We start from the raw sequence: 23,932 nt of genomic DNA, 5'->3' as shown, positions 1-23,932 counted from the left end.
GGGGAGTGCTGCGCCCAGCACTGCCATGCAGCCCCTCTGGGGTGGAGCGTGGCTGTGTTTATCTGCCATGCCCAGGTGGTGGCAATGAAAGGGCTGGTCTGTGGGGCGGTGAAGGGACGGGTTTGGGCTGGGAAAGCAAAGCGCCACTGAGGGTGACACAGGGAGGAACAAGTGACTCATCCAGGCCCGGCTCCAAGGCAGGGGCGGGGGGAGGGACGGGGTTCCTGCAAGGAGCCAGTCAGGCCTTGCCCTCCCTCCCGCTTAGCTGGGAGAACTGGTTCATCTGGCTGTGCCGGGGCTGCTGGGTCCCCTGCCCTCTGCTGACAGCCAGGAGATGAATCCTTGGTCAGCCCTTCATGCGTTGCCATTAGTGTCTGACTCGGGGGTGACCAGCTGGAGCCCCTCCGGCCTGGGAACTCAGCTCCCTCCCGGCTCCCAAGATGAGGCCCATGTGATCAGGCTGAGCAGCCACCTGTGCAAAGTCAGGCCTGGATTCCCCAGCTGGCAGTGGGCTGGTGTAAAAGTCCTGGGCAGTGAGGGGGCGTTGGGCTGGGAGAGGCATTGGGAGGGTGGCTAGGGGGCTTGAGGCAAATGGCAGAGGGGGAGCCCAGGGCGGATGAGGGGTCACCTGCTGGCACTGGGCTCTGGGGGGCAGGGAGGAAACAAATGTCTGTGGGATCCGGCCAGGGCACAGCTCTGCCAGGAGCCAGGAGTGTGTACTGGGCAGGCAACTCTGAAAGCTGGGCCCTGGCCAAGGCGACTCTGGGGGAACCTAGTTCCCCCCAACCTGAAACTGCGTTGCTGATGCCCCTCAGTCCTGACCTGCAGCCCCCTGGCTGTTCCAGCCGTGGGTCTCTGCCACTCCCACCCGATCTGCCGACGGCTCACAGTCCCCCCCCACCCCCCGGTATCAGGCCCCATGGGATAGGAGAGCACTTGAGGGGGAACTTCAAAGCGAGGATTTTGTTCTCGTAGGGTAGGGTGACCAGACGTCTTGATTTTATAGGGACAGTCCGATTTTTGCATCTTTTTCTTATATAGGTTTCTATTATCCCCCACCCCCTGTCCTGATTTTTCACACTTGCTGTCTGGTCCCCCTATCGTAGGGTGACTTGTGAGCGCCAGGGCTGTGCCTGGTGGGTTACTGTAGGGGCACTCAGAGCTGTACGTGGTGGTATGTTATTGTAGGGTCTTTGGGCCTGTGCTTTATTATAGGGTCCCTCGTGGGCACTGGGGCAGCCGGATGAGGCTGCGTCATGGAGCCAAGCCTGTGCATTGCAGACCCCTTCGGGCTGGTTCTATACAGCCTGGAGTGGGAGGGAGGCCAGGCCCCCCCAGGACACGGCGCCAGGTTCGCTCTGGGAAAAACGAGCTCCAAAGTGAGAATTTTGATCATGACCTGGACGTTTATTGGACTTGCACTGGCAATGTGAGTCAGGGCCCTCGCCACGGCCCCACCAGCACCAACGGTGCCCAGCGCTCCTGGCTCACCCTTGGCGCCCAGCTGCTGTGGCTGGTGCTAGTGCCCAGCTTCCCCGGCGGAAGCTTTGATACGGGGTGGAGCTCACGCGGCATCACAGACATTTTCAGCCGCAGGAGCCCAGTAGCTCAGCTGGTCCCAGGACCCCAGAACATCCACCAACACCAGCGTCCCACAGGCAGAGCACCACGTGCACAGCCTTTGCTTCAGGAGTGATGGGCACTGACGCAGCAAGAGATTAAATGCTCCGACCTGACTGAACTGGCATCTCGGGGGGCCAGAAGCTGCAAATGGCCGGGTGAGCAGTCTGACCTAGTGTTCAGGGTTCCTGGGTTCCATTCCCATCTGGGTCACAGCCTTGCCAGGTAACTGTGGGCATGTCCTTTAGTTCCACACCATCTCGGCTTCCCCACCCGACAATCAAACGTCCCTGGGATACATGGTGGGATGCTAAGGGCTTAGCACCCTCTGTAGCATCCCCAGACACCGGTGTGTCTCCTCCCTCTGGGCCCAGGTATTAAAACAGGCCTCCCCACAGCCTGACCCTTGCTGAGGGCCCAGATGGACCTCGTGGGAGAGCAGCACTGGGTGGAGCAGCCTAGTGAACTAGGCCTGGCACTTACTCAGTACGGTGTCATGGGCTCAGGATCGGGGCAGCCTGGTTCCCTTCAGCAGTCAGAACATGAGTTCAGAGCAATCACAGATGCCTCAAGTCAGGCCCCCAGGTCTGAGGGTTCCTGCTCTGTTGGGGCCACTGTACCAGCTGGCATCTTGCCCATACCAGCTAGTGCCAGCTGTCTCCTATCCAGCCAGTACACTGTAACTCACCTCCTTGCCCTGGCTGCTGCACGTCCCATCTCGCCCTCAGCCCAAGCCCCTCGGCGACTGGGATCCGCAGGGACACGTGGGAATGGGGTAGCTGAGCTACACATTCCCATGACTGGGAACCCTTCGAGAGCAGGACCACACCGACTCTGTTGCCCTAAAGGGACACATTCTCCAGCAGCCCCAGCGGTTTCAGAGCCGAGTGCAGAAAGCCCCCGTTTGTGGGCTTGCAAAAGGGACTGCAGGAGCGGATCACCTCGCCGGCCGTGCGGCGGAAGGTCTTGCTGACGAAGCAGTAGAAGAAGAAGTTGACGGTGGTGTTGAGCATGGCAATCATGTTGGCCAGGTTCAGAGCCACATGCAGCCTCCGGTTCTTGTTAGTGGAGCCCATGTAGAGGTGGAAGAGGATAACGAACGTCCGGGGCGCCCACAGCACAGTGAAGATGGCGGTGACGGCCATCAGCATGGCAATGGTCTTGCCCACGCGTCGGTGGTGCCCATCCACCCGGTTCCCCCACTTGAGCTTACAGACGATGACGGAGTTGGTGGCCAGGAAGATGCTGCAGGGGATGAAGTACATGGTGAAGCAGTGAATCCACTTGAGGACCTTGTCCACGGTGGTGGGTGGTTGGGAGTCGTGCCAGATGTCCAGCCACCAGTAGAAGGGGATCCCGGTGGCCAGCGCCGTGCAGAAGACGGCAGCGATGATCTTCCGGGTGCGCTCGGGGTAGGAGAGCATGCGGTAGCGCAGCGGGTGGCACAGCGCCACATAGCGGTCGGCCGTCAGCAGCACAGTCACCCAGATGGAGGCATGGTTGGCTGCAAACTGCAGCACATTGACGGTGTGGAGGAAGGCATGGGGCACCTTGTGGGCCAGGATGGCCATCTGCAGGATGAAGCCCATGAAGACAATGATGACCTGGGTGAGGATGTCGGAGGCGGTCAGGGCCAGCAGGTACCAGTAGGACGATTTCTTTGTCCTGGCAGCCAGGCGGGACAGGGCGATGGCCGTCAGGATGTTAACTGGAACAGGGACAAATCACAGTGAGAAGCTGAAGGCGTTTGCCCAGCCCAGAGGGAAGGTCTGAGATCGGCCGGACCTGGGGATGCGTGTGCTCCTATAGCAAAGCATGGCTCCAGGCAGCATCTGGGATCACCTGAGCATCTGCCCCCCCCGTCTCAGAATCTGCAGGGAGATGCCGCCTGTGAAGTTACTGCTTGCAAGGCAACCTGGCCCTGAGCTGGAGAGAGGAACCAGCATCCTCCTCGCTCAATCTCGACATTCACGGCTGGGGCCGAGGAGACTGCCAGCCCCTGCACTGCTATGGGGGGCGTCTTGGGCTGAAATCAAATGCCAGGTGCTGGGAATGGGCCAGGAGTAAGCTGCACCTGGGGATGGAGGCTGGGCTGGGCAGCTATAAATACCACCGCGCAGGGCGCATTTGATGGGTCAGCCTGAGAGATGCAGATGCCGGCTGTCCCTGAAAGCCGCGGCAACTGGGCCTCTGCTCACCCAGGTTTGACGGCCCTTTGGGCAAAGCAGGCCAGGCAGAAATTAGCCAACCTTTGGGGGCTGCCCGCACGGTGCCCCCTCCTGGCAGCCTGCTGTAATTGCAAGCTGGGCATGGAGAGTGAAAGTTCACGGCACCGGAACCTAGGAGAACAAACGCTGCTGTGCAAAGGGGAGACAGACAGACAGACTTAGTCCACACAGGCCACAACTCCCGCTCCTTGAGCTATCCCGTGTCTCCCCCTCTCCCCCCGCTCTCTTCCCTTCCCCTCTCTCTCCTTTTTCCTTCTGCCTGAGAAGTGTCTGGCTTAGCCAGTCACCACAGTGTATTTTGCAACAGTGCTGCCAGCCTGTGACCAGAAAGGCAGCAAAATGCAAGGTCCTAAACAGCCTGTTGCTGGTACAAGTTTGCCAGGTCTCAGGGTGGCTGATCAGATCGTGGGCTGGGCCTGGGGTTTCCCAGCAGCGAGGATGCAAGTGAGAGTTAACAGCAGACACTGAAGGTGCATTTTCTCTCATCGCTGTACTTCTCTCTCCCCTTTTGTGGGTCTTTGTCTTGCTTTGTCCTCTAGGAAATGAGATGGGACTTTAACAGCAGCGCTAGCTCCAGCCCCCCCTCCACTAAAGCCATCCCTTTCCCCAAAGACCATTATCACCGTCTCAACACCGTCTAAGAGCCGGTCAGACAAGGGGGGCTTTGTAAAACCTCTCTCCAGCAAAAGGGAATGGGAACAAGGGCTGCTGTCAGCCTGAAGGCTTTACTCAACCCGTTATATTCCAAAGGCTCTCACTGGTTTTCTGTACCATTATGACCAGGCGAAAAGGCCGTTAAATGGTGTTTTTGCCATGGTGCTAAATGGGCTCAGGGCTCCGGGTACCAGCCCCCAGACTGGCACTGTTTAATGCTGGACAGTGACTGGGTCATGTTAACACCCACTCTTTGGGTCTGAATATTCCATCTAAATTCACACTCCAGGCCCTAGCCCAGCTTGCTGGGATGTAGCCCTGCAGATTTAGGGCCCTGGATCCCTCTCTTCCCGAGATCTGCCTGGGGTGGCCCTGTGTTAACAGGCCCTGGGTTGGCACTTTGGGGGGCTCTCGGGGTCTCCTGTCAGCCTGAGCCCCAGGTATTGCCTAGGAGCTGGGGTGAGAGCTGCCTGCGCCTGCCCCTCTGGGGATCAGTTAACCTGATCTCTGCTCAGAGGCTCAGTGACAGGCACGTTCCAGAGACTGACCCTGACCCAGAACCTCCCAACCTGCCCTGGAGATGCCAGCCGCCTCCCGCTGTATGTGCTCGCTGCTCTCCCCAGCGCTAGGCCATGGTCAGCAGAACAGCCGGCTCCCGCCTGACAGCATCAGGGCTCCCTCCTTCCCAGGGGCTGGCGCGTGCCCATGCCTGCAGTCCCCATGTGCCTGTGACCCAGGTCATTGCAGCTCCACACGCTCACGTGTGGGTGTGCTGGGGAGGCCCAGGGAGCAGCTGTGGATGCCATCAGTGACTGGCATTAGCCTGGCACAGTGGGACAGTGCTGGCACAGGGCGCTCTGGGTGCAGGACGGAGGGGAGTTTGCAGCATGGGCCTTTCCAACATTCTGCCTGGTCCCATCAGCTCCTCCACCCAGCGAGCTCTGAATTCACCCAGCAGGTGCTAACAGAAACCTACAAGGCTGCGAGTGACCCTGAGGTGGCCTGAGGATGTGATCACCACACACAGACCTTGCGATCCCGGCTCACCACTGAGGCAGCACAGACAAAAGAGGAGAAGCCTCAGCTACCAGCCCTGCGCCTCTGCTGGCTCTGCACACTCTGGGTGGGTCTATGGGCCCGGGGAAGGGGGCCCAGTGTTACCCTGAAATACTCCCCTCACCAGGCCCTAGACGCACTCACCAGAGCTGGGCATGAGTTTTCCAAGGAAACATTTTTTTCATTAGCAAAATGTCAATTCATCACACCGGAGCTGTCTGGGTGTGTGTGTGTGTGTGTCCCCTACCATCACTGGAAGCGAATGTTTTTATAAAGACTCTGAGGTGTCCCAAGGCTCCTCTCCAACATTTCCTAAAGCAAGTTTCATTTTTGTATTGGAAAATTGGAGTGAATTTGTCCTTTAAAACAGGTTAAAAAAATGCTGCAGGTTGAAATGGAAACAAAATATTGCCAAATGATCAGAAGGATTCGATTGCCCTGACCCGACATCTTGGTTTGCAAAAACATCCGAGCTTCCACCCCGCTCCGGCAGAACTAGCCTTTGGGGTGCAGCAGGGAGTCACGGCTCAACTGGCCGCCGGAGGGTGCCGGGACAGGCCAAATGCAGGGATGGAAATGGCAAGCTAAGGCGCCCGTGTCTGCTCTCCATCCCGGGTACAGCTGTGCCCTCGGGTACAGGCCTGTGGCCTTGTGCCTCTCACAGAAGTTCAGCCCCTCTGAGTGAGAGCAGGATGTGATACCCACACACAGCATCCTCTCTGGCTATGCCCCAAATGGGGCACAATTCTCAATGCCAACCCACCGGCCTGGGTGCCAGGGGGCCCTGGGGAGCCCAGACAGCCTCACACCCTCAGTCACAGCACCCTCCTCCCCTCCACGCTCCAGATTGTGGGCATCCCTTGCTCGGGCTGCCCGGACCCCTGTACTGCCCCGGCCCATCGCTCGTCTCTGCCCCAGACTGATCCAGACACACAAGGTCGGCACGAAGCATTAGACGCGGCACAACCCCCCACTGAGATCAGGGGGCCCAAGCCACCCAGGATGAAACCCCGCTAGCTCCAGGGAAGGCCTCCAGCGTAACTCTGGTGCCATCAGCAGGGCGGAGGTACCCTCTCTGCCTGGCCTTTCTGTGAATCCCCTGGGTTACGCAGCCTCCCGGTGAAACGCACCACAGTCAATCACGTCCTTCCCCCGGGGGTAAGGTGGCGGCTGTGTCTTGGGCAGTCCCGAATCCCTGGCCCTGGAGCAGCACCTGGCCTGGTGGGGCAAGGGAACCCTCCCTCCCCTGTCCCAGCCTTACCTGGCAGCCCCAGGCCCAGCAGGACGCTGTAGTAAATTACAGGGATGATCCCCTCCACGCAGGGCGACCACTCCTCCCACTCCAGCAGCTCCACATCGCTCACCCAGGCCCCGTCTGTGCTGTTGGGCAGCAGGAACGTCATCCTTCACCATCGGCAGCTGGGGGGAGAAAGGCAAGGGCATCAGAACAGGCTGCAGGCTTCCCAACTGCCTCTGCTTAGTGCCAGAGCGCTGGGCTCAAACCCTGCTCCAGGCCAATGCCAGCGTGAGGCATGGGCCAGGCCCCAGCAATGCACCTCACATGGCCAAGCACACCTGGTATCTCAGGACCGGAGTAGAGGAGTTACAGGAGCACATGTGAGGACCCATGTGTAGGTGCCAAATGCACAATTCATTAGCTGCACACAGCATATTACAAAGTGGGCATTTCCGAAGCTAGCCACTGCCAGTCCTTTCTGGAGTAATGGGCTGGTTGCCCAGGTCCAACCCTGGGTGATCTTGGGCCTCTCCCCCTCCCCCTCTCTGGGAGGGCTGGGGTGAAGCGCCCAGGCAGGCGAACACTCTGTTACCAGAGAGCTCGCGCCGCAGTTTATCTGCTCAACCCAGTTACTGGATCAAACCTCGTGTGCTGGGGATGCAGCTACCACATCTTTAACGTCCCCGCCCAGTGCTCAGTACATTCCCGCTCTGTGGCACCAGGGACGCTCCAGCCATGCAGGCGCAACGACAGCCTGTGGTTATTTTCAGCCTCATTTCACGGGCCAGGAGTATTTGCAGTAGGTGATTTGAGGCGGCACCAGCACAGAGCGAGGTGGCTTATCGCGGCCCAGACTGGAAGACACCAGGGCCCGGGCCATGGGTCAGTGCCAGCATTGCTGTTAGTCACTCGAGTTACAAATGGTCAGGGCTTGCAAGGTGCAGGGCGTGGGGAGCAGATCGGGCCCTGCTGCGTAGCAGCTCAGATTGACAGCTGGCTCCCCAGGTGCGAGGCCTGGACTGAGCCCTGGTGGGCCTGGTTTATTCACAAAACCATGACACTTTCGCAATTGGCTGAAACAGGGGACTTTCTAAGCCAATCAGAAGGAGCCCTGGGGTAAGGGACAGGTAAGTATCTGTCATTACTACAATCAGGGTGAGGTGCTTTCGGATTGGTTGGCTGGGTCACCCCCCCACTATGCACCTCCCTTTGTTCTCACTGTAGGGAAGTCTAGTAGCACAAAGTTAAGGGTGCCTGGCGGGTAGGGTGACCAGACAGCAAGTGTGAAAAATCAGAACGGGGGTGGGGGGTAATAGGAACCTATATAAGAAAAAGACCCAAAAATTGGGACTGTCCCTATAAAATCAGAACATCTGGTCACCCTACCGGCAGGATCTGGTGTCCTTCCCGAAGGCTGAGTTCAGCAAAATTCAGCCGTCTCACCCCAGGACATACAGCTCTACGGCCTGTGCCCAGATAATCCATCCTCTGCCCTCTTCGAGTGATGCCCCAAGACGCCCACAGCATGACCCCGCGCTCAGCCTTTGCTGATAGTGCCAGGAACAGGGCACATGGCCAGCCTGGGATGGAGCCTAGCGCCTTCTCTTCGTGTGTTTTGCGAAGTTCAGGTGAGCTGCACTGCCCGTGGGATCTCTGCACAGCCACGCCCCAGAAATCACCCCACACCTGGGGGATTTCGCAACCCCTTCACAATGCCTTTGGCTTACCCAGCACAAGACCCACACACCAGTGGCACATCTGGCTGGCCAGCCCCAGGGGTGCACTATTGACCCATGCTGCACAGCTGTGTTGAAATGAGGCAAACGGCATCCCATAGCGTATCCGGGCACCTTTTTCCTTCCATCACACGCACAGGGTTCAGGGCAGGTGCTCAGACCCCCCGTCCCCATGCAGGGCCCCCCCCCCCCCGATAGCCCTATAGCACAGCCACAGCTCTGCCAAGCTTCACCACCAAAGTCCTCTACCATTCAAGGCAGCTGCCCACACAGAGTGCCTGCCGCTGGAGAGCATGCAGCTGAGTCCCAGCGGCTCCTGCTAGCTCGCAGAGGGCAGAGAGAAGGTTGCTGGATCCATTTCTTCACTCTGTGGTTCCTGGTTTTCCAAGGTTTTGCAGAATGGGGGAGGCTGGAAGGACGGGGGATACCACGGGGCGACCTTAATGCGTGAATCTTATTGAATCCAGCCCCAGGTCCCAGCATGTGGTAGCCTCATGTTTGGATAATGGTAGCGCCCTGTGGGCCCCAACTGAGAGCAGGGCCCCACTGTGCCAGGTGCTGCACAGCAACAGAGTAAGAGACAGTTCCTGCCCCAAGTTGCTCCCAGTCTAAACAGACAGAAGGCGGGTGAAGGGAGGGGCATTCTGCCCATTTTACAGATAGCAAACTGAGGCCCAGGGAGATGCACTTGCCTACCCAAAGGAACCTATGCAGAGCCATGAATTTAACCCAGATCTCCTGAGTCCCAGGCCAGGCCTTTATCCATGCAGTCACCCACGCTAATCCCTATTAGCCAGCTCTGTGCATACAGGACCCCTCGCCCCTGCCCTGCGTGTGTATTAGACACCGTGTGAGGAGCAAAAGTATAACCACCCCCTTCAGATTCTCAAAACCGGCTGCGCTACCGTTTGTCCGAGCTCCACAGATGCCACAGCCTCAGACCTCAGTGCCCTGGCAGGATTTAAGAACCGGATGTGGGGAAACAGCTGACAGATCATCCCACATCCTTTTCCCCCAGGCTCCCTAGGACGTGGGGGGATCCAGGCCCAGCGCTGGTGGCTCGAGGTTATTTCAGCCCCTCTCAGCGAGCTCTAAGCTCTTCTTTGGCGTGTCTTGTGCCCGCTACACCAGCACTGAGTGAGGAGCTGCCCTCGGGCCGCTAAGCCCTTGGGGGTCAGTCCCTGGCCCTGGGGTATGGGGCGACCCCCTCCGGTGGTGCACTTGGCCTGCTGACCAGCGCGGCTGCTGCTGCGCCTGGACAGATGTGTCCTTTCCTCGGGGTCTGTGTGCCCTTGACTCAGCAGGGACCCAGCTGAACAAGGAAGGGGGGAAGCAGCTGCCAGTCCCAGCTTGTCCCCAGGTGCCAGCCTGTGGCCCCTGCTCAGCCTGCTTCTGTCCTGGAGGCACTTGGGAGTTGAGTATTTAACTGTGCAGATGCTGCCAGGTTCAGATCCTAGGGCTGGCCGCAAGAAGCATGTCTGCACTCACCTCCCTAGGACTCTGTCTCTCTGTCTGTCTGTCTGCAGGCTGCTTTGTCCTGGGGGTTGGGTGGGGGGACATTTGGCCTCTGAAGCTGTTAGGGATTCACCCTTCAGGGACTTGTCCTGCCTCCAAAGTGCAGAGAAATGAACAAGCCAGAAGCCGCCAGTGTGTTACAGCGGAAAACCCGTCACGTCAGCAAAACACTTTTGCCAAACCCCAGACTGGAGCACGGCCCCCTGCCGGAAAGGACTCCCCAGCACTTACGTGCCATGGAGAATTCACCGAACATGCGCACTGCATGGATCGCAACCCAGACACCAACCCGGGGCAGGGAGAATGAAGGTAGGTAGGTCGGTAGGTCGATAGATAGATAGATAGATAGGAGTGTGGGGATAGATAATAGATAGAGGGGGTGTATGGGGATAGAGAGAGAGAGAGAGAGAGATGGATGGGGTGGATGGGGATAGATAGATAGTTATAAAGCTGATGGGGCATATGTAGGGATGGATGGATGGATGGATAGATAGATTGCAGGGTAGGTGGGGAGAGGTAGAGAGATAGATAGAGGGGGTGTATGGGGATAGATAGATCGATGGATGGGGTGGATGGAGATAGATATAAAGCTGATGGGGTGTATGTAGGGATGGATTGGAGGGTAGGTGAGGAGAGGTAGATAGATAGATAGGGTATGCCAATAAAATTGGTAAATCATATCTGTATAATCCACTGGGCAAACTCTGACACCCCCCCCCCACACACACACACCGCATCAGGAGAGTCCTTGATAGACAAGCCAGTACAATAGGACCCTTTCCCCATCTTTCAGTCCAGCCCTTCCCGCGGTGGGCTCTGGCGTGTGAGCTCCGGTCACGTGCCCTGACCTTGTGTCCGGGGGCGCGTCTCCCCCTCATTCTGCCCCACACTTGACATCTTGCCCTTGGCTCTTTCAGAGCCGCTGCCCTCGGCTGTAGGGTCTCCAGCACCCGCCAGACGAACTTCCCAGCCTGCCCCATGGGCCCCACGCTGGATTCCCGGGCTCTTACCTCAGTGCCCCTCAGCAGCACCTGTCCTGGAGTCTTTTGCTGGCCTCACGCCACCCGAACAGCTGTAGTCACTGATCTCTGCCCCCCGAGGGTGCGCCCAAGCACCTCACCCCATGCACCGTCACCAGGGAAGGGTGTGCACGGGCGCCTGGCAGCCAGCCTCCAGGGGGAGCGGCTGGAGGAGATGCTAGAGAGTGTGTGTGGGCTGAGCTAATGGAAGCAGGGGAGGGAGCCCCTGACAGCGGCAGGGCAAGCAGGCTGGGGGCAGAGTAGCTAGGCTTGTCCCCCTGGGCCTGGGATGAAAGTCTCCAAAGGGTGGGAGGGGGAGAGCCGGCAAAGCCCTGGAAGATGCCAAGGATCAGCCCTGCACTGGTCAGGCTGATGGGCAACAGGATCCCCTAAGTCAAGCCCAGAGCTCAGCTGACACCTGGGGAGCGATGCTGGTGGGTCACAGCCAGGCTGCCTGGTTTGTGCCTGGGGGAGGGGCTGCAGTTCCCATGGGCGTGGGGAGGACAGTGGGGGATTCTGGCTGCGCTCGGGAATCAATCACCAGGCTGCTGGTTAGGATTGGAGCTTTGGCAGCTCAGAGCAGCGGCCCTGTTCACCTGCCCTCTGGATGGCCCTCCTCCCTGCTCTCCCTCTCTGGTGCTGAACCCCAGGGTGCCCCCGCTGGGTTTGAGGGGTGTCATTGGGGCAAAGGAGGGGCTGAGACAGAGGCACTGGAACCCTAGAGTCACCGAAGGGACTGGAGAGGTCATCGAACGGAGCCTTCCTGCGCTGAGGCAGGACCAAGCGTTTCACCACTGCCAAAGGCCTCCCAGAGCTCCCGTGCACCCGCCTCCCTTGGCAAGCTCAGCCAGGGCTCTGGCACACACTCATGCACACCTGTGCAGGATCACACCCACCTGCCGGGTGTGCTACCCGGCGAGAGAGCTCACTAGGCGTGCCGAGCATGTACCCACTCGCCAGGTCACACTACAGAGAGCTCAGCTGGCACGTGGGACACCCAAACCAGGGTGCCCGGCCGGCCCCGCACAGAGCACTCAGGCTGGTAATCACAGTGCTCAGGTATGGATCCGGGCGCTCTCAGGTGGGCTCCCCAGAATGAAACCTGGGTGCGAGGTGTATTCCTTCCCCGCACACGCATACTCCAATCCAACCTCTGCCCCGACCCAGGTGCTGCACTGTATGCTGGGAGCTGCAGCCTCTGTGGCCAGCAGATCTGATTTAAAACTAACAGCAGCCGCCATCTGCTCCTCACTGAATACAACGCAGCCCTCGAGCTCCTGCCTGGTCACCAATGCATCCCCCACCACCAAACCCCACATTGCACAAAAGTGACCCTGCTGTTATGTTGTTCTACATACAAAGAACAACTTTCCCCCTTCGGTCCGACCAACCTCGATTTGTCATTAACCAGCCAACCATGCAAGCACACCCGGAGTGAAGTCGAATGTCCAGAAGAGAGTGCAGCATGTGTGACTCGCCTGGTACCATGATGCGGGAGCCCTGCCAAATGAGGCAGCTGGCCCTGCTGACAGACACACGCCTTGGGCATTTCAAGGTGCAACGCAGAGAAAACAACCAGAACAATTACTGCAAATCCTATGCCCCAACCTGGCAGTAAACAAACACCCCCATGCTTCAGATATGCCTCCGTGCGGGCAAGGCCCTCTTTGTAAAACAAGGGATAAAAGAACCTGGTGTATACTATACAAAGGACGTCCGTGTGTGTCCTGAGCCCTGCACAGTGTGTGTGTCCTCATGTGTGTGTGTACCTACTGGAAGGCTGAGCCTGCCGTGTGTGTGTGTGTGTGTGTGTGTGTGTGTGTGTGTGTCCGGCCCTGGGAGAGCTGCAGCTGTCACTGTGGCTACTTGAAGTGATAAATCACACCACTGAGCACCTGCCACTTTCCATCCCGCTCAGTCAGCGCCCTGGCCTTGTGCTCACAACATCCTGCCCAATGCAGCCCATCTGCCCTCTCTCCGACCCAGGCTTTCCTTGTGTTTGGGGCTGTACTGCTGTGCTGTGCCCAGACCTGGCTCACTTAGCCAGCTGGGGCCCCTGACTCAGACAGTTGCCAGCTTCAAATGCTTGATGATAAGGTGCAAGAAGCTGCCCACCCAACGGCCAGTTGGCTGGAGGAACCTGCCCATAGCAGAGGTTTCCTCGGAGCCACCCTAGTTAGTGGTGGGCTGATGCCCGGAAGCCTGGCAGGCTGCGGAGCTGTTCTCATGAGCCGTGTAAATAGCCATTCCATCCTCTGCATCCTGCTAAGCCCTGCGCTCCAAAATACGTCCTGTGCTGGTGAGTTTCCCAGCCCCGAGACGGAGCCCAGAATGCGCCTTCTAGCCCTGGCCACCCTGCCAGCAACGATTCTTACCTGACACTGTGTTGCCCGACCCTGGCTGGTGCGGGTCCCCCTGCTCTGCCCCACAGCCTCCCCAACCCTAAACTGACCCGAGTGACGGTGTCAGCGGGCGGCACTCCTGCCCGGGCCCTGCTTACCCCCTGTCCAGCTCACTGGTAATGCCTTAAACCACGTGGGGCCTGGCCCAGACCCTCGCTGTTCACCTGGGCCCGGGCTGAAAAGTCACCAAGCCAGGGTCCATCCCTCACAGCATGGCAGTTCAGCCCTGAGTCAGCAAGCCATAAGCTTAGTCCCATCCCGTCGGGCCCACAGGCTGCCCAGCTGCTCTCGGCCCCGGCTGGACTGTGGAGTTCCAAGGACCACGCCTGGCGCCTGCTGCCCCTCGCCAGCCCTGAGATTAGCCTGTGCCAATGGGCAGCGCCAGCTCTGGGCTCGGCAGCCCAGCAGTAGGCTTAGCTGGGCTCCCAGCACTGGAGCAGAGGCTGGCGGGAGCGGGGGAGGTTCAAAGCCGCGTGTTCCCAGTTCATTAGCGCTGCTTGGGCCCAGGAGGAAATGGGCTGGTTAATCAGTGGGGGGTTTATTGCCACGCTCTCCATCGATCTCCGTCCCCGGCTGTGCAGACATGGCCCGGGCACCGAGGGCATTTCATCGCGGTAAGCCAGACCCCTACGCCTTTGTCACTCCTGCCCTTAACAGCTGCAGGCAAACTGGGGAAACGGCAGGCAGGGGGTGTCCAAGATCCTCCCCCCAAGCTCCGCCGGTGCCCCTCAATCCCGACCCGCAGCCCCTCTGCTAGGCCAGCCCTGGGCCGCCTATGAGCAGATTGCCAATCATGCAGTGATTTTGTGGGGCACGTAAACGAGGTCTAGAAAGCCCACTCTTGCTTTTCTCTCTGAGCCAGGATTTGAACCCACAGCTTGTGAGCAGCTTGTGAGCCCAGTTAGCCCGCTGCTGGTGTCTACGCGTTTTGTACAGAGTGTGGGGCTTGGAAGTGCACACGGAGCTAACACAGGGCCTGGTCGGGCTCCTCGCTATGCAAGCCCAGAGCCAACAGGGGGGCAGCGCAGCACAGAGTTGATTGCTGCAGAGCACAAGGGAAAAGCAACTCCTACAATCCTGACATCCCCTCAAAGCGTTTTCCTTGGTGCTGGGAGGGGAAGGTGCGGGGTGCAATGGTTAGAGAAGGGAATGGAGCATCAGGACTTCTGGGTTCCAAATCCACTGGTGACTTTGGGAAGCCTTGGGTGTGCCGCTTCCCCTCCGTGTGCCGCAGTTTCACCAGCTGCAAAATGGGGCTAACGCTATGTCCCTACTGTATCTGGGAGTGGGGGAGTGGGGCTGGGAGGGGGATTCACACTGGCAACTTGCTCTGCAATTATATCAGAGCAAATTAATGCTGCAGCACGGGGGTGATGCTGTCCCTTTCTTACAGCCTGGGGAAAGTGCCTTAGATCCCAGCTGGAAACCCAAAGTCTTTGCAATACCAGCCTCCGATTCTGCCCCCAGGCCCAGCACACAGCCCCTCCCCCTGCCCACAATCTCTTCCCCAACAAATTATGTTAATCTCTGTGTCTGACAATTTGGTTCTTTACTATAGTTTCAACCAGTTTGCCCAGTACTGAAGTCAGGCTCACCGGCCTGTAATTGCCGGGGTCACCGCTGGAGCACTTTTAAAAATGTGGTGTCACATTAGCTACCCTCCAGCCCTCTGGTAGAGAAGCTGATTTAAATGATAGGTTACGGAGGACAGTTAGTAGCTCTGCAATTTCCCATTTGAGTTCCCGCAGAACTCTTGGGTGATATCATCTGGTCCCGGTGACTTATTACTGTTTAGTTTATCAGTTTGTTCCAGAACCTCCTCTACTGACACATCAATCTGGGACTGTTCCTCAGATTTGTCACCTAACAAGACTGGCTCAGGTGTGGGAATCTCCCTCACATCTGTGAAGACTGAAGCAAAGAATTCATTGAGTTTCTCCGCAATGGCCTTATCGTCCTTGAGCGCTCCCTTAGAATCTCGAAGGTCCAGCGGCCTCACTGGTTGTTTAGAGGCTCCTGCTTCCGATGTATTTTAACATTTTTTTGCTGTTACTTTTGGAGTCTCTGGCTGATTCCTCTTCAAATTCTATTTTGGCCTCCTAAATATATTTTTCCACTTCATTTGCCAGAGTCGATGCTCCTTTCTCTTCCTCACTAGGATTTAACTTCCACTTTTCGAAGGACGCCTTTTCACCTCTCACTGCTTCTTTTACATTGTAGTTTAGCCACGGTGCCCTTTTTCTCTTACTATGTTTTTAATTTGGGGATTCATTTAAGTTGAGCCTCAATGATGGCGTCTTTAAGAAGTTTCCACGCAGCTTGCAGAGATTTCACTCTAGTATTTAATTTCTGTTTAACTAACCTCCTCATTTTTGGGTGGTTCCCCTTTCTGACATTAAATGCTACAGTGCTGGGCTGCTGGGGTGTTTTCCCCGTCACAGGGATGTTACATTTAATTATATTATGGTCACTATTACCAAGTGATCCAGCTATAGTCACCTTTTGGACCAGCTCCTGTGCTCCACTTAGGACTGAATCAAGACTTGCCTCTCCTTTGGTGGGTTCCAGGACCAGCTGCTCCAAGAAGCAGACATTTAAGGTATCAAGAAACTTTATCTCTGCCTCCCGTCCTGAGGTGACATGGACCCAATCAACATGGGGAGAGTTGAAATCCCCCATTGTTATTGAGTTTTCCTGTCCTGAGGTTCCCCTCTCCGTCCTCACAGCCCTGTGCGATCCAGCCCCACAAGTGCTGCAGAGCCAGGCAGGACAGCACGGGGTAAGCCCCCAGGGACTGGCATGCTCTGAAGGATGCAGAATGCAGAGGGGCTCTCAGCCCAGCTCAGCCCGGCCCAGCCCACCTGGCCAGGGGGAGGCAAGATTCCCCTTTTGGCTCCTCTCCCCAAGCTCATGCTGGTGCCCCTTGGGGATACTGCTGAGGTCTCAGCTGGGGTCACTTGCCCAATGCACCCCCAGGTGCCCAGTCCCATAGTGGGCACTCGGTTCATGAGACTCCACGGTTGGCAGCGATCCAGCCAGGCTGCCACCCCGCCCTGCAATCTGTTGTTTTCCAGGCAGGCCGTTAAATGAGCCGTTGGCAAATGCAGCCTGAGCCTTTAATCTGCAAAGAGCAGGCGGGGAGTGTGGCATCCCCCAGCACCCCCTGCACTCCCAGGCAATGCAGGAATCCCAGCATGACCCTGTTTGCGCACCCCCAGCCTCACTCGCTCCGCAGCAGACAGCATGTGTGCCTGGGTGCTAACGCTGGTCATCTGGAAGGCCAAGGGTCAGCAAAGACCTCAGAAGCCTTTTGTCCCCTATCTCTCCATGCCTGCATCCCCGGAGGAGGCTGGGCTCTGAGCTCAGCAGATCTGGTGAGGAGACATTTACACAAGCACCTCTCAGCTCAGCCATCAACCCCAATGGCCAGCACCAGGGGGGATGCCGCAGGCCTAGGACATATTGCAGCCAGAGCTGGGAGTTCCTTGCTCACCATGGTAGGTCCTGCCAGAAATCCAGGGCCAAACCTCGTCTAGGAACCCAAAACCCACACGAGGGGAGCGTCCCATGCTAGCAGCTGGGCCATATAAGAGGATAAGAGTCTACTCTAGCTGTCAGCTAGTGGAGCTACTCCTTCAGACCCTGCTGTCAGCTCATTTAGGGTTGGTATACACCCGGCGAGCAGGTACTGCCCAGGTGGTAGCAGCGTAAGCTCCTTTCCCCCCAAGCCTCCATCCCCTGCATGGACGCCCTCAAAGGAGAGGGGAGTTCAGTTTCCTTGTCCCCTCAGCTCCTCATTCTCAGGCTGCTGGCAAGGGGGCTGGGTAATGCCAAGAGTGAGCCTGGGCTTGCAGTGTGGGCAAACGTCCACGAGGAACCGCTCTGGCCCCACCCAGCAGTTCAAGGGGAATGGCTCTTTGCCCGTACAGCCCTGGCCAGGATTCGAACCTGCGGCCTACAGGGTCTATAAAGACTATGGCACAATTCTGCTCTTCACAAAGAAGCAGAAGGAAGACGCGAGGGCCAGCTGGGATCTCAGGTCTCTCTTGTGAAACAGTCAGCACAGGGAAATTGTGTCTCAGTCTATTAGAATTCTTTGCGGGTATCAACAAGCATGTGGACAAGGGTGACCCAGGGATACAGGGTACTTGGAGTGTCAGAAAGCTCTGGACAAGGTCTCACACTCCAGGCTTTTAAGCAGAGTAGGCAGTCATGGGATAAGAGGGAAGATCCTCGCGTGGATCAGTGACTGGGTAAAAGATGGGAAACAAAGGGTAGGAATAAAGGGTGAGATTTCACAATGGGAAGGGGTAAATAGTGGGACCCCCGGGGGTCTGTATGTGGGCCTGGGCTGTTCCACACATTCATAGATCCTTTGGAAAAGGGGCTAACTAATGAGGTGCCAAGGTTTGCAGCGGATATAAAATTTCTCAAAGCATCAAGTCCAAAGCTGACTGCGAAGAGCTACAAAAGGATCTCATGAGCCTGTTAGACTGGGCAACAAAATGGCAGATGAAATTCAGTGTTGACAGGTGCCAAGTAACGCACACTGGAAAACATCATCCCAGCTACACATACAAACGGATGGGGGCTAATTTAGTTGTTACCACTCAAAAAAGATCTTGGAGTCATTGTGGGTAGTTCTCTGAAAACATCCACTCAATGTGCAGCGGCAGCCAAAACAGCCAACAGAACGTTGGGAACCATTAGGAAAGGGAGACGGGGGTCCCCGGGAAATGTCTCCATCAGCTCGTGTATCCAGGGTTCATCAATAGGAGACGTGTTCTGATTCACGTCAGTCCTGATCCGCATACCTGGCACTTCACCGTTTGCCTGGCTTTTCTTTGGGCGCTTCCCCGGGATTCAAGAGGCACTGGGAAGGAGGGGGAGGAGCGGGGATGGGGCGCGCTCAGAGGAGGGGGTGGAACTGGGTGGTAAGAGGCGAGTCGGAGGTGAATGAGGGGGCAGGAAGAGGCAGGATGGGCCATTATCTCTTATGGGGAAAGATTCCCCATATCCGTCGCCCTTTTCAGGAACACAACCCTGACGTATACCAGGGACCCCTTGTAGCTAATAAGACAGAAAATATCATAATGCCACTGTATAAATCCATGGGACACCCACCTATTGGATTCTGCCTGCAGTTCTGGCCACCCCGTCTCCAAAAAGGTATGTCAGAATTGGCAAAAGTACAGAGAAGGGCAACAAAAGTGATTAGAGGGATAGAACAGCTTCCATACAAGGAGAGATTAAAAAGACTGGGTCTGTTCAGCTTAGATGACTGAGTATGTTAGAGGTCTGTACACTCATGACTGGTGTGGAGACAGTGAACAGGGAAGCGTTATTTACCCCCTCACATAACACACGAACCAGGGGTCCCACAATGAAATGAACAGGCCGCAGGTTTAAAACAAACACAAGGCAGTATTTCTTCACACAGTGCTCAGCAGCCTGTGGAACTCGTTGCCAGGAGATGTTCTGAAGGGCAGAGGTATAACTGGGTTAAAAAACAAATTAGCTAAGTTCCTGGAGGACAGGTCCATCTGTGGCTATTAGCCAAGATGCCCATGCTCTGGGTGTCCCTAAACCTCTGACTGCCAGAAGCTGGGACCAGACAACAGGGGATGATGGCTCACTCGATAACTGCCCTGTTCTGGTCATTCCCTCTGGGGCACCTGGCATTGGCCATTGTTCAAAGACAGGACACTGGGCTAGATGGGCCATTGGTCTGACCCAGTGTGGCTGCTCTTATGTTTTCCACGCCCCCAAACCAAGCAGTGAATGAACCTCTTAGGCCCCACAGCTGCACCCACTTCGAGAAGGGGGTTTCTCCCAAAGTCCTGCTGAAGTGGTTGAAGGTTTTCAGGAACCCGGAGGGGAGCAGGATGCTGTACTGGTGCTGGGGAGGGCTCCACGGAGTGCTCTCTGGGCGCCGTGACCCTAGGCAGCACACCTGCCTGATTGCTCTGCATTAGCACCTCCAGCTTGTTGACTCAGGGTGCTTATCTCCAGCTGGAGGGGCATTGCTGGAACGTGCTGTTTCACACGCCTGAGACGGTGGAAGCCACGTGGCAAGCGAGAGCACAGAGCTCACATACCATGGTGCTGGGTGCAGGACAAAGCCTGGTGCTACCCGTGATCCCCATGTGGCCCTGCTCGTGCTCTGGCCCTGGGGACCCTGGCCCAGCCTGACTGCCAGATGCTGCTGCTCCGCCAGCCGGGCTGGACTCCAGTTTTGCTCAGGGTTGCAGTTGTAGCTCTGGCTTCCCCGCATTGTCCCCGGTGAGCACAGCCCAAGCCTCTGGGTGGCACTGGTAGTGGTGGCAGCTCCTCCCAGTCCCCCCAACACCTGCCCCGGCAGCACCTGGCCACGTACCTGCTGAGCCCAGGTGGGCATGAGCTGTGGCACCGAGGTGCCCTCTGGTGGGCAGATGCATGCGCTGCACTCTCATGTTCTGTATGGCTGACCTTGCTAGCCCTGAAGCAGGCCCTGGCTGCAGCCCGTTCCCTCCTGTGAGTAGCGCTGCCGGATCCGGCCCTGCCGTTGAACTGATTACATCGCTGCGTTTCCTTCCAGCCGCGCATCAGCACCGCCACACGCCTCCTGCACCCTTCGTGTTCAAAGCAAAATGACCCCAGGAGACTAACCCTGGGGCTTCCACTCGAACAGCAGGGGCCTCGCACACGGAGCCAGAGGAGCGACCCTGTTAGCTGGCAGCAGTTGTAGGCTCTCATCCCCCTAGGGGACCAGGCACTACAGGAAGCTGTGACAGGCCCTGGGCTAGGAGCTGACAATCCATCTCCCCACTGCAGCTTAGTGGGGTCCCCTACCCGAGCCCCTAGGCAGCCAGCCAGCTACTCAGGGACTATGTCAACATCTGGGATCCCCGTAGCTAAAGCCTCCAGGGATGCCCAGGACTGACAGGCCTTGGGGGCATGGAGTGAGGCTAACGAGGGAATTCACGCTGCCTGCTCTGCAATGGGGTGCTCAGAGGCAGCTGGGGGGACATGGGGCAGTGCCATTCAGAGCAGGAAGATGAGGCCAGCTGCCCATCCCAGCTGCCAGGGCCCCCTCCATCTCCTGCCTTTGGGTCACACCTTTTCATGCAGCCTCACGCTGTGCCCAAAGGCAGGCCCTGCTGTCCAGTGCTGAGGGCCTGCGGGGTTCCCTGGACATACAGACCCCTTGGCACATTGGAGGCTGGGAGAAGAGGGTCCCCCCGACCGGCAGACGGTTCCTGAGCACCCCAAGACGAGCTCCCACCTGCCTGGCAGAACTTGGAGAGCAGCAGCAGCTCAGGGGCTCCAGTGGGACTCCTTGATGAAGCACTGCTGTTCGGGACAGGGCGCTAGCCAGCGTTCAGGGCTCTGCTGCCAGGCTCAGAGCAGGGATCGTGGGTGCAGAATCCAGATTCCCTTCGGCCTGGTGCTGCAAGTGCTCTAAATGTCTGATTGGAAACCGAGTTAGAGGCGCCGATGGCTGGGCCTGGATGGAGGCGATTTCAGTGGCAAGCCGATGAGCAATGTGTTTAGCGCAAACCGAAATAAGCTGGTCGTGGCCCCAAAGTGCGAGTGGCCAGCCAGGGCTTTGCCCCTTGTCACTAACCGGGCTCCAGATCCCAGCATTGGCTCAACGGGTGCAGCATGAGTGTGAGGACGGGGCTGAGTTACAGAATATACCCGCGCCTGCGAGCAGCGCCAGCCACATGCAGCAGAAAGCAGCTCAGACCCCTCTGCCCTGTCCCAGGACTCCCACAACTGTCCCTGCATTTTACACCTAGCGGAGACCTGCTCCGATGGAACTCAGCTGAGTCCAGGTGGATTTCCCAGGTGAGTCAGGTCTCCAGCCCTTGCTGGGCAGCAGTTTCCGCAGTGCACCAAGGCAGCGGAGTTAACTTACCGTCCATCTGGGGGTTTGTTATATCCAGGACCCCAAAGGGCGCCCCTCTCAGTGTAAATGCAACAAGGACTCGCGCCTACAGCTTATCCCAGGGTGCTTCCCCCCCTCCCCGTGCTGCATGCTCGGCTGTCTCTGGGGTGGAGCGCAGCACCCATGGCAACACCCAGTAACTTTGGACGGGGCCTGGAGAAGAGTAGCAGAGCCACAGGGTGCAAACATGGAGCCTGGCTAGAATGCAGGGGGTTCAGATGCTGCGGGCTCTTTAATGCCTGCGCAGGGTTGAGGACTCCTCCAAAAGTCAGAGCTGGGTGAAAGCGGCTGGTTGGCACTTGGGGTGGTGAAATCTGGGCAGGCCTGGCACAGCCATTGTGCCTGCTCTGCAGGGCAGCCGGGAGGGGAGGGGGCCGTAACAGGATGGCCAAGAGCTCCATTGTCTTCTGTTACTGAGCCGGAGAAACAACTGGCTGGTTGCCAGTGTGGGGAGGGGCAGGAAGGGGGGAGTGAGCGGGCAGCGGAGCCAGGCGTGAAGCGCACACCAGCCGGGCAGGGTTTTCACTTCACTTGGCAGCTTCAGACAAAAGCCACACTGAAGCAGATGCCAGCTCTAATCCCATCAGCCCCGACAGCTACTCGATACATGGGATGGGCTAATCTCCCCCACCATGGCACCGGCCTGGACTGGCTGCTCATGAGCGCTGAAGGTCACAGCAGTGCCTGGGGAGAGTGGGGTGTGCGTGTGCAAACCACCGAAGCTGCTATCTGTCCCCGGCCCCAGCCCCAGCCCATGTGACTGCCAGCAAAGGCACATTCTGCTGATCTCGCTGGGCTGGGGCCCTTTGAGCCAGGAGGAAGGGTGTCCTTGTGGATAAGGCACCGGGCCAGGCAGCTGCTCTCCCACAGACTCCCCGTGTGACCTCGGCCACATCATTGCATCGTCTCGGGCCTCAGGTCCCCCATCTGTAAAATGGGCAGAATAGTTTGTGTTAAAAACTAGAATGAGGGCACCCATGAACTGGATTAACAGCCAGCAACCTGACAGGGTTCGGAATGTAACTGGGACCAGGGAGTTGCCATGGGGCAGACGTGGTTCCGGTGGGGTCCCGCAGGGATCGGCTCTTGGCCCTTCACTATTTAACATTTTTACCAATGACCTGGGAGAAAACAGAAACTCATCACTGGTGAAGTTTGCAGGTGACACAGAAATTGGGGGAGTGGGAAATAAAGCAGAGGCCACGTCGCTGAGACAGAGCGATCTGTGTCACTTAGAAACATGGGCACAAGCAAACGACGGGTGTTTTAATAAGGAGAATTGTAACTGTAAACATCTAGGAACAGAACTCTGGCCATGCTGCCAGGCTGGGGGCTCTGCCCAGGGGAGCAGCGACTGTAAAAGATTTTGGGGGGTGGGGGGTGGAATTCAGCCGAACGTGAGCTCCCGGTGCAACACTAGCCAAAAACACCGATGGGATCGTGGGATGCTCAAACGGGAATCTGGAGGAGGAGCAGAGAGGTTATTTCCCCCCTGTACTGGGCACTGGTCTGACCGTGTTGGGATCCTGTGTCCAGTTCTGGTGCCCGATTCAAGAGGGATGTGGATAAATCGGAGACGGGTCAGAGAAGAGCCACGAGAATGATCAGAAGGTTAGAAAACCTGCCTTGTAGTGACGGACTCCAGGAGCTCAGCCTATTTAGGGGAACACAGAGACGGTTCTGGGGGGACTGGATCCCAGTCTGGAAGCACCGACCTGGGGAACTTTGATAACGGGCTCTTCAGTGTAGCAGAGGAAAGTCTCACACCATCCACCAGCTGGACGCTGAAGCTAGACACAGTCAGCCTGGGAATAAGGTGGAACATTTTTAACACTGAGGGTAACTAACCACGGGAACAATTCCCCAAGGGGCCTGGTGGATTCGCCCTCACGGGCAATTTTGCAATGAAGCTGGGATGTTTGCTACAAGCTCTGCCCTAGGGATTGTGTGGGGCAGGTCTCTGGCCTATGCTCTGCAGGGGGTCAGACGAGATGACCACAACGGTCCCGTCTGGCCCTGGAATCGATGACTCTCCACCTCCCATCTTGGTTCAGGCTGAGAGCTCTTTGGGGCAGCGTCCAGCACAACGGGGCCTCGGGCTCAGTTTGCTCCTATAATACACAGAAATACTTAGGGTGGGAAGGTGCCAGGTGACCCCCAAACCCCTCTCCCTGCTCAGCTAGCAGCCCCACCAGGTAAAGTGATACCGGTTTGTTACCTGGCCCTCACAGCACACTAAGTGCTTTGCAGATAAGGTGCCTGCCCCATTGTCCCAGACGGTGAGGAGAGGATTACAGTGCCTGGGCTGGGGGAGACAGGGAGACCCAGGCGCCTGGCCAGTGGGTCTCCGAGAGCGGAGCAGATGGGGACAGTTAGCCGTGAGGGGTGGAGGGAGCGAAGGGGGCTGAGGGCGTGGAGGGGGCTGAGTGGTGTGGGGTCTCCTGGGCACTGGAGTGGGGCTGGCCGTTGTCTGAGCTCTGTAGACATCTGGAGACCTGGACCTTCAGATTAGCCACCAAAGCGTCCCCGATGCCA

General features: G+C 57.6%; 1 protein-coding gene across 1 annotated transcript; it reads right to left on the bottom strand.

Annotated features, from left to right (window-relative positions):
• Positions 1–1,685: 1,685 nt before the first annotated feature.
• GPR142 (G protein-coupled receptor 142) lies at positions 1,686–6,961 on the bottom strand. Its single transcript, XM_050920827.1, has 2 exons — positions 6,820–6,961; positions 1,686–3,328 (listed from the first exon to the last, which is right to left on the bottom strand). Exons 1-2 carry the CDS (start codon positions 6,959–6,961, stop codon positions 2,463–2,465), a joined length of 1,008 nt encoding a protein of 335 aa, XP_050776784.1. The 3' UTR covers positions 1,686–2,462.
• Positions 6,962–23,932: the final 16,971 nt, after the last annotated feature.

Source organism: Gopherus flavomarginatus, chromosome 12 (assembly GCF_025201925.1).
Source record: "Gopherus flavomarginatus isolate rGopFla2 chromosome 12, rGopFla2.mat.asm, whole genome shotgun sequence".
Lineage (NCBI taxonomy): Eukaryota > Metazoa > Chordata > Testudines > Testudinidae > Gopherus > Gopherus flavomarginatus.
This window is presented reverse-complemented; position numbering and strand designations above follow the sequence as displayed.

Bases quoted from the DNA above. Each gene is read 5' to 3' on its own strand.
- GPR142 (XM_050920827.1), bottom strand. From the start codon at position 6,961: ATGACGTTCCTGCTGCCCAACAGCACAGACGGGGCCTGGGTGAGCGAT. The intron at 3,329-6,819 runs GTAAGGCTGGGA...TCCCTGTTCCAG, and splicing joins GCTGGGCCTGGGGCTGCCAG to TTAACATCCTGACGGCCATC.